The sequence below is a fragment of the Oncorhynchus tshawytscha genome, linkage group LG09 (genome assembly GCF_018296145.1).
Source record: "Oncorhynchus tshawytscha isolate Ot180627B linkage group LG09, Otsh_v2.0, whole genome shotgun sequence".
Classification (NCBI taxonomy): Eukaryota; Metazoa; Chordata; class Actinopteri; order Salmoniformes; family Salmonidae; genus Oncorhynchus; species Oncorhynchus tshawytscha.
In genome coordinates, this window is record NC_056437.1 from 81,018,623 (window position 1) to 81,032,281 (window position 13,659).

At 42.7% G+C, this 13,659-nt stretch overlaps 1 protein-coding gene across 1 annotated transcript; it reads left to right on the forward strand.

Annotated features, from left to right (window-relative positions):
- Positions 1-1,666: 1,666 nt before the first annotated feature.
- LOC121838737 (transcription activator BRG1-like) lies at positions 1,667-9,918 on the forward strand. The gene is made up of 7 exons (XM_042327887.1): positions 1,667-2,398; positions 5,813-6,070; positions 6,258-6,393; positions 7,654-8,073; positions 8,354-8,452; positions 8,727-9,077; positions 9,914-9,918. Exons 2-7 carry the CDS (start codon positions 5,855-5,857, stop codon positions 9,916-9,918), a joined length of 1,227 nt encoding a protein of 408 aa, XP_042183821.1. The 5' UTR covers positions 1,667-2,398; positions 5,813-5,854.
- The last annotated feature ends 3,741 nt before the right edge of the window (positions 9,919-13,659 follow it).

Here is a 13,659-nt window from a genome sequence, read left to right on the forward strand (position 1 = left end):
AAATTACTATTTTGTTTGAATATAGATGGTGATGTGTAAGAAGTTACATCTATACTATTTCAGTGATATTTCTTCCGTGTGCAGCCTCCACGGATCCCATGCGATGATACTGCGCACTCGAGGCTGTTAAGCCTATTCTTTGACATGTTATAGCCCTACTCGGACGGGTTGGTTTTGTAATTATTATCCAAGTATGTGCGTTGACAAAAATAGAGGTCTCCCCATAATATTTATATTGATGAAGTGTGATCATAACCATTATTTTTGCGATCCATTCATGACGTCCTTCCTAATAACAATGCCCCACATCCTGCTGATTTCAGCTGCTGAACGGTATATACACGTTTGATTGTGTATATGGGTGAGAACGTGAATTTTCTATTTACATAAAGTTCAGCGGGGATCCTGCTTTGCGAACTATTGCCTAGGACAGGGCTCTCTAACCCTAATCTATCGCATCTGATTCAATAATTAGCTGCTTGATAAACGGAATCAAGTTAGGCTACAACTGGATCTGGAGCAAAACCCTACAGGAACTCTCCATGAACAGGGTTGGGGAGCCCTGACCTAGGTCATCAAAAGCCAGCCAGTTTCATTAAATAAACTATAGGCAATCATTTTTAGAGCGCATTTAGTCCTAATTTAACTGATGCATTTGGCGATGTTCAACTTCAATTCACTGGCACTATGAAGATCAGTTTAGCCATACTCACTGACGGCTTAATATATACTTTAATATACTTTTGGTAATTTGCGAGGCATAGCTAGATACAGATTACCAAGATACAGCCTATGCGCATGGTTCTAACAGTCTTTCTGCCTGCCCATATCTTCTCTCTCCCTCGCCTGCTCCTCTTTCTCTTCGCTATGAAAAACCCTAGTGTGTACTTGGTCTTCGGTCTATTGCGTGTAGAATAGCTCAGCCTACTCATTGATAGCCCTGGCCTTCGTGAATTTGCGCGAGACATTACAAGGCAAGCAATTGTGAAATACATTGCAATACCCTACATATTTTGATTACCGATGCACAGTTCTGTCTGCTAGCGGACATGCCTGGCTGTGCCCCTCCCATCTCCCCCTCGCTCTTTCTTTGCGGTGAAAGATGCGAGTTTGTGTTCTTCTGGAAATAGTTTCCTCCATTGCAAAAATACTGAATTTTAGGAGTCGAAGCTTGACACCAAGGAAAGGGAGTCGACAGGCAAGGAGTCGAGGAATCGATTATTTTGAGGTCGACAATCCACCACTACCCAGTTCTCTCTAGTCCCTATGCATTTAATTTCAATAACCCGTATCATCATATTTTGTTTTACTGTAAAGCGGACTGGTAATATGCCAATCTACAAAACAGCACCTTTGGTTATGGTTATTAAACGAGTCAATATTGCTTGTGTTGATAACGGTCAATGTTTTTTTGACATTGCACATTTTATTCAGATAGAAAAATGCATGTAAACAGAGCTCAATTGCTATTATTATTATTGTCAACGACTACTATCAACAATGATACCTCATGATCTTATTTTACTACTTGTAATAATGCTGTTCTATAATAATTTGTACACCCATCCCCCACGTCGACATACTTCGAAAGGACCTACTCGCGAAGGGTGATTTCAATGTAAGTCAGATTCAGGTGTTTTATTTTCAATACTTCGTCGATGTTATCCTTGTTCAGATTAATGATACGTAATTTCACTTTCTAGTACCTTTTGGTTATCGTTGGGTTGGGAAGGAACGGTAGTCAGGACCGACATTACTCGTCTGTCTCTGCAGACAGTGGCGACAGACTGAAATTAATACATACTTTTTGGTAAATGTATCTAGTTAACTCGAGCCGGGGTACGGGATGCGGGTTGGATCAATCAACTGAAATATTTATTTTTTTACTTGCGTCTTCTCTCAAGTCAGCAAAACAACGTCATTCAAACCATACATTTTGTTAAAACAGCATGTTCGGCTAGCAGAGACCATACCATTAGCTAACGTTAGCCAACTGCCTGGCAGTGTTCCAGTTTATTGGCATTTATTATGTGGAAAACAATGTTTGAAATGTAGCCCATCACATGGGTGAATGGATTCTGACATCAAACAAATATAGCGTGCTATTATGTTGCGAACGGAGGTTGTTGTGCTGCTAGCTAGCTTTCTAGTCAAATTATGCACCACATTAGGTGCCTTACGCGCTGCAATACTGTAGATCTCTGCGAGTTTTGAAAGTGTTATGACCGATAAGGAGTTAACATTATTTTTTGGTGAGGGAAATGTTTGGGGTGATCAAACTTGAAGTGTGTGTCGAATCTGGATGCAGAGGTCTGGGGCGAGCGGGGAATGGCGTCCTAGATTTATCAGGAGATATATACTTGGATTACGGAGGACGAATGGAAGGAAACAGAGGAAGGTGAGTTTGAATTGGTCAAAAGCGGAGGAAAAGGGAGATGGTTTGTTGAAGAATGGTAGAAAGTGTGATCTGTACACTGGATCGAAGACAGGATAAATGAAAGTGAATAAGGGCGAAGTATCGGAGGTGGTAGGTGTGGTGAAGTTCTCGGAGCCGGAGGATTACACGGAGGGTTAGGATAAAGATTAGTCTGTGACCGTAAGAGTGAAATTACGGAAAAAGTGGACCCTTGCCTTTTGGCGGATCCATTTTCAAATTGAGTTGGGTGGTATGGAATCGGTGAAGGAAACTCGAAGTGGTCTTGTGATTGTTTGTGTTTCTGTGTTGGGCCAGATGAAGCAGGCGCTTCGCGTCAACCGTCTGGGGTCAGGATATGTGAATTGTTTTGCTCTCCAGCATAGGGCGCCATTAAAAGGAGTGATTACTGGGGTAGCGGTAAATGTGAAAGTGGACAATCTGAAGCCAGGGGAAGATTCCCGGTGTTTGGGATGCTCTTCGTTTGGTGTGACGCAGACCGTGTGGCTTGAGTGGAGAAACAGAGGAGTCGTTGTGTTCTTTTGATGTTGAGTCTTTGCCCGGCAAAGTGATGTTATATCAGTTATCCCTGTACGAGCTTTTGTACCGAATAAATTACGATGTAAACGTTACAGGTGTGTCATGCTAATGGTCATGTGGCAGCAGTGTAGATTGGAGGTTCCTATGTGTGCAGAAGGACATGAAAGGGTATGTGTAGCGTTGGTGAATTTTGGTTGAGAGAATGACAAGTGTGCAAAGCTGTCAAGGCAAAGGATGGCTACTTTGAAGAATCTCAAATATAAAATATATTCTGATTTGTTTTAACACTTTTTTGGGTTATTACATAATTCATATGTGTTAATTCATAGTTTTGATGTCTTCACTATTATTCTACCATGTAGAAAATAGTTTTAAAAAATAAAGAAAAACCCTTGAATGAGTAGGTGTGTCTAGAGTTGCACATTATGGGGAATATTCAGAGGTGGATACTTTCCTTGGGAATTAACAGGAATATATGCGAATTAATGGCAATATGCAAATTCATATTAATACCGTTTAAATATAGATGTTTTCTGCATTGGATGTATTTACCATATAATATGGAGACAAACATAAACCTTTTACCTTAAAAGTAGACATAATTGCAAATCATTCAATCCTTCCAATATAAATAATAATAAAATAAAAATTGTTACGAATTGAACTTTTTTCAAATGAGATGACTCTTCACATAGAATGAACAACAAAAGAAAGGGAATATTGAATGATCCCCAATGGTCCATCACATCTCCCAAAAACGTTTTCAACATATATCTTTAAAATGAAACTAAAGCTTTGGTCGTCTTCCTCTCAGGCTTCCATGTCTTCTCCCTGGACCTCCTCAATGTCCACCTCTTGATCATCAGACTCTGATGCCTCATCTTCACTGTCACTTTCCAACCTGGTTGAGGATGGCTCATTGTCAGGCTCAAAAAGCCTCAAATTTGCCTGGATGGCCACCAATTTTTTAACCCATGTATTGGTCAGCCTGTTGTGTGCTTTGTTGTGTGTTTCCAAACAAGGACCAGTTGTGCTCTGAGGCGGCGGCTGTTGGTGGGATTTGGAGGATAATGGAGGCAACAGGGGAAAGAGCCTCAGATCCACAAAGTTCCTTCCACCAGGTGACTAATGAGATATGTTGGCACGACTGCCATGTTGCATCTCCATCCCAAAGCCCTTGCTTGGAAGTGTACTTCGCCAGACTGCCAAGAACCTTGCCATCATCCAGGCCAAGGTGGCGAGACACGGTAGTGATGACACCATAGACAACATGATGACAACACCACCCCAACGGGTGTTGCTGGGCAGCTTCAATGTGGTGCTCTTATTCTTCTCACTTTGCTTGGTGAGATAGATTGCTGCTATAACTTGATGACCCTTCACATAACTAACCATTTCCTTGGCTCTCTTGTAGAGTGTATCCATTGTTTTCAGTGCCATGATGTCCTTGAGGAGCAGATTCAATGCATGAGCAGCACAGCCAATGGGTGTGATGTGAGGATAGGACTCCTCCACTTTAGACCAAGCAGCCTTCATGTTTGTAGCATTGTCTGTCACCAGTGCAAATACCTTCTGTGGTCCAAGGTCATTGATGACAGCTCATCTGCAATGTAGAGACTGGTGTGTCTGTCTCTTGTGTCTGTGCTCTTGTAGAAAACTGGTTGAGGGGTGGAGATGATGTAGTTAACTATTCCTTGGCCACAAACATTCAACCACCCATCAGAGATTATTGCAATACAGTCTGCTTTCTCTATGCTTTGATTTATCTTGACTTGAACTATGTTGAACTCTGCATCCAGCAAATTAGTAGATAAAGCATGTCTGGTTGGAGGGGTGTATGCTGGGCGAAGAACATTCAGAAATCTCTTCCAATACACATTGCCTGTGAGCATCAGAGGTGAACCAGTTGGCCAGATGCACTTGGCCAGATGATTCTGCATCTGTGTTGCAGTCTTCACATGATTTGGCACTGTATTTGCAAATGTACACAACTTTTCCTTCTACGTTACCTGTAGTGAAATGTCTCCACACATCAGATGGTGCCCGTGGCATTTTCCTGTAAAGATTTGAAAAAAATTAGTAAAAAAACAAATACAATTCTTTACAATGTAAAGATAAATAGTTAAGCAGTTAGATTAAATTACTCCTTTTGTAAGTTACATGTTTTAAAATGAAACGTGTATGGAAACAGGTGAATTAACAGCTCAAGCGAGCTAAATCCCACATGGTAGCAAACACTAACTAGCAGAAATTGTTAACAAGTTAGAAATAATTTAAACACACTTTTCTGTGTGGCAACAATTCCCTAGTTAACAAAAAAAATTCACCCCACCCAATATTGTAATCTAAACTTACCAGAAAGCATGTAGTCCTTAGATCAGACAGTGTAGTAGTGTGGGCTGAATAGCATCTCATTAGTGTGCAAGATCTTGAGAATCAGCTGTACATGTGATGGAAGAATGCACTGTGCATGCAGAGGGTTGCAATTCTATTGAATTGGGGATAGGTTATCCAAAATATGCCACAAGACCTAGAATTGCCATGTATCCCACAAAAAAGGTTCACTGTTTTAAGCTAACTTCTTTGATGAATTTAAGCAAAATTCCCCAAATTCCAGGGCTTAACTTTCCAGGAAAAAAATCAGAAAATTTACTGGAAAGTTTCCAACCCTTTGCCACCCTAGGTACAGCCAACGAATGCAATATTGTCAGAATGATACAATATATCGTCAACAGTATCCCGATATGTAACGGTATCAATCGCCCCCATCACTAGTACACATTACATTTTACTCCCCACTGCTGGGTTGGTTTGTTGTAAATAGTGGTCAGTATCTCATCTGTCATTTGTCCTCTGCAGAGTGGAGCTTGGTGCTGTCAAATTCTCAGACTCAGCTGAGAGATGTCCATCCCAGACCCCCCCATGGGAGGGACACCTCGGCTGGGCCCCTCCCCAGGACCGGGGCCTTCTCCAGGAGCCATGAGGGGACCCAGCCCTTCCCCAGGCTCTGCACATAGCATGATGGGACCCAGCCCAGGTCCCCCAGCCTCTGGACACTCCCACCCACAACAGGGGCCCTCAGGATATCCTCAGGAGAATATGCATCAGATGCACAAAGTAAGACAGAAAATGGGCATATCCATAACTGTAATGTATGTCAAATGTCTTCTATGGTCTGCGGTACCATTTTATGATACTTTTTTTGCATTAATCTATTCATCCTTTACTGTACATAAGAAATGTATGTGCTTTCTAAGTAGGACATGCTTATGTCAATGTATTACTGTGTGTTCTCTTCTCCCAGCCTATGGAAGGCATGCATGAGAAGGGCATGTCTGATGACCCTCGCTATGGACCAATGAAGAGCATGGGCATGAGACCAGGTGGAGGCCACATTGGAATGGGACCCCCTCCTAGCCCCATGGATCAACATTCACAAGGTACCATACCATGGGGTACTGATTAGATTGGATAGAGGAAACATTGACTCTGTTATTGAAGGAGCTTTACACAAAAGGTTAATGATCTAAATATGATGCTTATGATTTTAGACTTAAGCACAATTGTTTTTAAAGCTTATTACCCGAAAAGAGAATGCTAACTTGTGTAGACTTGTGTGCACTTGTACTGTGAACTCAACCAGCTAGTTTCTCCTCTTTCACTTCTGTCGTTTTGTTGGGTAGCGTGAGCAGCAGACGCTCAGTGGAGGGGCGGGGCATGAGGCTTCTCCTTTCAGACAATGCTGGTGGCAGCTGTCTGCTACAAAACTACTCAGTCACCAAGGAGAGAGGGACAGAGGGGCTGTTGAAATACTGTAACACAGGAGAGGGTGTTTTTCTGTTGACTCTTCTATCCTGTATTGACTGGTGACAAATCAAATTGTATTCGTCACATGCGCCGAATACAACAAGTGTAGACCTTGCAGTGAAATGCTTACTTACAAGCACTTAACCAACATGGCAGTTAAGACAATACCTTTATATAAAATAAAAGTAAGAGATAAGATTAACAAATAATAAAGAGCAACAGTAAATAAAAATAGCGGGGCTATATACAGTGGGTACCGGTACAGAGTCAATGTGCGGGGGTATTGAGGTAATATGTACAGAGAGTGAGACTCAGCTGTAATGGGTGCATGTGACGAATGCCTCTAACCCTATTACAGGGGCTGAGTCACTGGCTTACTGGTGCTCCTGAGGTGCTGACTTGTTGCACCCTCGACAACTACTGTGATTATTATTTTTTGACCATGCTGGTCATTTATGAACATTTGAACATCTTGGCCATGTTCTGTTATAATCTTCACCCGGCACAGCCAGAAGAGGACTGGCCACCCCTCATAGCCTGGTTCCTCTCTAGGTTTCTTCCTAGGTTTTGGCCTTTCTAGGGAGTTTTTCCTAGCCACCGTGCTTCTACACCTGCATTGCTTACTGTTTGGGGTTTTAGACTGGGTTTCTGTACAGCACTTTAATATATCAGCTGATGTAAGAAGGGCTATATAAATACATTTTATTTGATGTCTGTTAGAGACTGATTTGTAAAGTGTTTGTATCGCCAGTCCAGCTCATAATCATAATACCAGTCTGGATTTGATTAACATTTCTTCTGGTCTGTTAGCATCCATTTCGCCACCATTTCATGCCCTACCATTCCCAGGGAAGATGACTTTTCTCACCTGTGCTGTTGTCTCTCCTCCCCAGACTACCCCTCTCCACTGGGGAGTTCTGAGCACTCTCCCAACCCTGTGCCAGCCAACAGCCCTCCCCCCGGCCCCATGATGCCCTCTGGCCCAGGTGTCCCCATGGAGGGCGGTGACCCCCAGGCCATGGGCCAGCAGAGCCTCGGGGGTTTCCTAAGTGGTGGTTCTGTGCCAGGCGGGGTTGGGCCTGGTGGACCCACCCCCTTCAACCAAAACCAGCTGCACCAGCTCAGGGCCCAGATCATGGCCTACAAGATGCTGGCTCGCAGCCAGCCCCTACCAGACCACCTGCAGATGGCTGTGCAGGGCAAGAAGCCCATGTCAGGGATGCAGCAGCAGCCAGGGATGCCCAACATGACCCCTTCCTCTGGGCCTGGAGCGTGGCCTGGACAGCCACCAGCAAACTACAACAGACCACTTGGTGAGTGGGGTGGGCACATGCAAGTTTATGCTACACAGCCTGTTAATGAGGTTTGCAACCCTATGAATGACACACAAATGCACATAATTACAGTCAATCACACACAAATGCTGTCCATCTCAAACAAAGAAAATAAATAATTTTAAATGCTTAACAACGACCCTTGGTGTGAAACTACAAACACATGCTCTCGGTTCAGGCACCATTTTCTACGTTAACAAGACTTCAGTAGGCATGAATGCCCAGGTAGTGTCTGATCATATCTAATGTCATCTTGCAGGAATGTTAGGCCCAAACATGCCTCCTCCAGGACCCTCAGGTGTTCTTCCTGGTATGCAGGGCCAGCCCACCAATGGACCCCCTAAACAATGGCCAGAAGGTGAGCCTCAGCTTGACCCCTGGGCAGTGATTTACCTGTGTGTGAGAAGGCACTAGTCTGTAGTGTTTTTAGTCCATGTACTTCTCTTTCCTGTGCTGATAATTTCACCAGACCTATCACAAGGTTAGTAAGTAAGAATTTGTTCTTAACTGACTTGCCTAGTTAAATAAAAAACTAAACAAGGAATACACGCATATTTAACAGATAATAATTGCACCAAAACACTGTGGAATCAATGGTAGAACTAATACCCCTTCAATGCCATGTATTCTAGGGCCCATGGTGAATGCTGCTGCTCCATCCAGTGCCCCCCAGAAGCTGATTCCCCCTCAGCCCATTGGCAGACCCTCCCCTGCTCCCCCCTCCCCCCAGCCCCCACCCATGGTGCTGCACCAAAAACAGAACCGCATCACGCCCATCCAGAAGCCCCATGGCCTGGACTCAGTAGAGATCCTCCAGGAGAGAGAGTACAGGCTGCAGGCTCGAGTGCTGAGGCACGTAGCGAGTAAAAATCATCTGTCCTCCGTTCCAACACTCACTACCGAGTTTCAAACTGCCTCTGGAAGCAACGTCAGCACAAGAACTGTTCGTCGGGAGCTTCATGAAATGGGTTTCCATGGCCGAGCAGCCACACACAAGCCTAAGATCACCATGCGCAATGCCAAGCGTCGGCTGGAGTGGTGTAAAGCTCGCCGCCATTGGACTCTGGAGCAGTGGAAACGCGTTCTCTGGAGTGATGAATCACGCTTCACCATCTGGCAGTCCGATGGACGAATCTGGCTCTGGCGGATGCCAGGAGAAAGCTACCTAACTGAATGCATAGTACCAACTGTAAAGTTTGGTGGGGGGGGAATAATGGTCTGGGGATGTTTTTCATGGTTCGGGTTAGGCCCCTTAGTTCCAGTGAAGGGAAATCTAAACGCTACAGCATACAATGACATTCTAGACGATTCTGTGCTTCCAACTTTGTGGCAACAGTTTGGGGAAGGCCCTTTCCTGTTTCAGCATGACAATGGCCCCATGCACAAAGCGAGGTCCATACAGAAATGGTTTACCGAGATTGGTGTGGAAGAACTTGACTGGCCTGCACAGAGCCCTGACCTCAATCCCATCGAACACCTTTGGGATGAATTGGAACGCAGATTGCGAGCCAGGCCTAATCGCCCAACATCAGTGCCTGACCTCACTAATGCTCTTATGGCTGAATGGAAGCAAGTCCCCTCAGCAATGTTCCAACATCTAGTGGAAAGCCTTCCCCGAAGAGTTGAGGCTGTTATAGCAGCAAAGGGGGGACCAACTCCATATTAACGCCCATGATTTTTGGAATGAAATGTTCAAAGAGCAGGTGTCCACATACTTTTGGTCATGTAGTCTACACAATTGGCAGGGGGGTTAGATCAGCTCAAATGTTGCAGATAGATTGTGGCTTCTATCAGTGTAAATATCTGTGGCTTCTATCAGTGTAAATATCTGCATAATTTCCAATCCCACATATTTTTGGGATATATATATATACACACACACAGTACCAGTCTCAAGTTTAGACACCTACTTGTTGTTTTTTTAAAGGTACTATTTTCTACATTGTAGAATAATAGTATAGACTTAAACTATGAAATAACACATGTAGTAACCAAAAAAGTGTTAAACAAATCAAAATATATTTGAGATTCTTCAAAGTAGATGACAGCTTTTCACACTCTTTGCATTCTCTCAACCAGCTTCATGAGGTAGTCACCTGAAATGCATTTCAATTAACAAGTGTGCCTTGATAAAGTTAATGCGCTTGAGCCAATCAGTTGTGTTGTGACAAGGTCGGGGTGGTATACAGAAGATAGCCCTATTTGGTAAAATACCAAGTCCTTATTATGGTAAGATCAGCTCAAATAAGCAAAGAGAAATGATAGACCATATTTACTTTAAGACATGGTCATTCATTACAGTTACCAGCTTCAAAAATTGGCAATTAACTGCACCTCAGATTTGTATTTTATTTTTATTTCACCTTTATTTAACCAGGTAGGCTAGTTGAGAACAAGTTCTCATTTGCAACTGCGACCTGGCCAAGATAAAGCATAGCAGTGTGAACAGACAACACAGAGTTACACATGGAGTAAACAATTAACAAGTCAATAACATAGTAGAAAAAAAATAATCTATATACATTGTGTGCAAAAGGCATGAGGTAGGCAATAAATAGGCCATAGGAGTGAATAATTACAATTTAGCAGATTAACACTGGAGTGATAAATGATCAGATGAACATGTGCAGGTAGAGATACTGGTGTGCAAAAGAGCAGAAAAGTAAATCAAATAAACAGTATGGGGATGAGGTAGGTAAATTGGGTGGACTATTTACCGGTGGACTATGTACAGCTGCAGCGATCGGTTAGCTGCTCAGATAGCAGATGTTTGAAGCTGGTGAGGGAGATAAGTCTCCAACTTCAGCGATTTAAAAAAAATAATATATATATATTTTTTTTGCAATTCGTTCCATTCACAGGCAGCAGAGAACTGGAAGGAAAGGCGGCCAAATGAGGTTTTAGCTTTAGGGATGATCAGTGAGATACACCTGCTGGAGCGCGTGCTACGGGTGGGTGTTGCCATCGTGACCAGTGAACTGAGATAAGGCGGAGCTTTACCTAGCATAGACTTGTAGATGACCTGGAGCCAGTGGGTCTGGCGACGAACATGTAGCGAGGGCCAGCTGACTAGAGCATACAGGTCGCAGTGGTGGGTGGTATAAGGTGCTTTAGTAACAAAACGGATGGCACTGTGATAAACTGCATCCAGTATGCTGAGTAGAGTATTGGAAGCTATTTTGTAGATGACATCGCCGAAGTCGAGGATCGGTAGGATAGTCAGTTTTACTAGGGTAAGTTTTGCGGCGTGAGTGAAGGAGGCTTTGTTGCGAAATAGAAAGCCGACTCTAGATTTGATTTTGGATTGGAGATGTTTGATATGAGTCTGAAAGGAGAGTTTGCAGTCTAGCCAGACACCTAGGTACTTGTAGTTGTCCACATATTCTAGGTGGGAACCATCCAGGGTGATGATGCTAGTCGGGCGTGCAGGTGCAGGCAGCGAACGGTTGAAAAGCAGGCATTTGGTTTTACTAGCGTGCAGCCAACAAGTGTTCAGCATATGTGGGAATTTCTTAGACTGTTGGAAAAGCATTCCAGGTGACTACCTCATGAAGCTGGTTGAGAGAATGCCAAGAGTGTGTAAAGCTGTCACCGAGGCAAAGGGTGGCTACTTTGAAAAATATTACATATTTTGATTTAACACTTTTGGTTACTGCATGATTTCATAGTTTTGATGTCTTCACTATTATTCTACAATGAATAGTACAAATAAAGAAAAACCCTTGAATGAGTAGGTGTGTCAACTTTTGACAGGTTTTATGTATATAAACATTTGTTATATATTGTCCGTTTATTATTTTCCCATAACCCTACCACCCCTCCCCTAATTGGATTAAACTAATGGACAACACTTAGGCTTCTACTTACAGCTTATACATACTATATCCTCTACATTTTACGGACACAGTACATTTTACTTTCTTGTTTTTTTGTTATTTTTAGTCCCAACATTCAGCTCCTCTCAACCCCTCCCATCCATCTCTGAACACCATCCAGTTTTAATGTCTATTTGCCATATATTTTTCAACTGTACTGTGATGTTTCACAAAAGTTCAGAACCTTTCTATTCTCATAGTTTCAACAGATTGTAAATTAAATATAAACATTTTTGCTTAAGAGTATTATTGATTGATTGATTAACTGATTTTTCAAATTACCAGGTGATTCAATACAGCATGGGCATATTTCTGGGTGTCGCGGACATCCCCATGCATGCACCTTATCAACATATGACTAATTAGTACTGCACCATCCCATTCTCTGTCTGCAATCATAACCGGTAGTATATACCAGGAATAATGAAACATAGATGTTTGGTGAATCTATGAATTATGTATGACCACTGGAGCCTTTGCCACTCAATATTATTTTTAGAATATTTTGACATTTATTTAATCAACTCAATCTTGCCAAAGCATATTCTGTTGGACGGGTTAATATGAATTTAAAATAATTGTACATGATTTATATGAATCAGGTCATGAACATATGGCCTTTTAAAATGAACAAGGGAGAGATTAAACGTAGGCTAAGTCTGGTGTAACGGATGTGAAACGGCTAGCTTAGTTAGCGGTGCGCGCTAAATAGCGTTTCACTCGGTGACGTCACTTGCTCTGAGACCTTGAAGTAGTGGTTCCCCTTGCTCTGCAAGGGCCGCGGCTTTTGTGGAGCGATGGGTAAACGATGCTTCGTGGGTGACTGTTGTTGTGTGCAGAGGGTCCCTGTTTCGGCCTGGGTATGGGCGAGGGGACGGTCTAAAGTTATACTGTTACACTAGCATGATCTTATTCCCACACTTTACAATAACTCTGTTGCAGTGGTCTTAAGTAGTCTCCTTGTAGGCTATTCCCTCCATTGTGAAACTGCTGCCCAGTTGAAGAGCTTGTGATCTCCATGCATTACCACAGCACTATGTCCCTCTGGAGGCATGCAGCCATAGTCATTATACCCTAATGCCTATTTGCCGACTAGCCAAATAAAGTACCGAGCATGCACAATGCGTGCAACTCATTCCCACATATTTCAACATTTAATTCATCCTTCATTCAGTTCAGTCAGTATGTCATCCATTCTGTCTATGGTCTGAGTTGTAATAGGAACTAAATCAAAGAGAATAGAACAACAGTCTTATCTGTTTGTTTATTGAAATCCATATGTGTATTCAAAAGTATCTCAATTCTCAAGTCGCCTATTTTAATAAATCAATGTTTAATTTAGGCCTATCCAAATAAAACAATGGGCCAGGCATTGCAATGTGGGCTATAATTTTGGTACTGGTGTCTTGCGGAATAATTGTAGGATTCTATTTGTGTTTTATTACTGTTTTTATTATAGGCCTCCCCTTAAAAAGAGACCCTAGATCACAGGCCTCTAAATATAGCCTCTAAATACATTTTAAACAAAATAGTTGAAGAAACACATGCAGTGGCTGATAGGGAAAAACAGATCTGGCAGTCTTGACCATTTGGGACCTCATGGCTATTCTGCTCAAGACAGGTTATAGCCAACACTTAATATTTTGTTTTGTCTCGTTATTTGAAATGGATATAGCCTCTGTGTGATGGG

Excerpts from the sequence above, each read along its gene's own strand:
- LOC121838737 (XM_042327887.1), top strand. The coding sequence starts at position 5,855 with ATGTCCATCCCAGACCCCCCCATGGGAGGGACACCTCGGCTGGGCCCC. Across the intron at positions 8,074-8,353 it reads AAACTACAACAGACCACTTG|GAATGTTAGGCCCAAACATG; the intron begins GTGAGTGGGGTG and ends GTCATCTTGCAG. Across the intron at positions 8,453-8,726 it reads CCCTAAACAATGGCCAGAAG|GGCCCATGGTGAATGCTGCT; the intron begins GTGAGCCTCAGC and ends CATGTATTCTAG.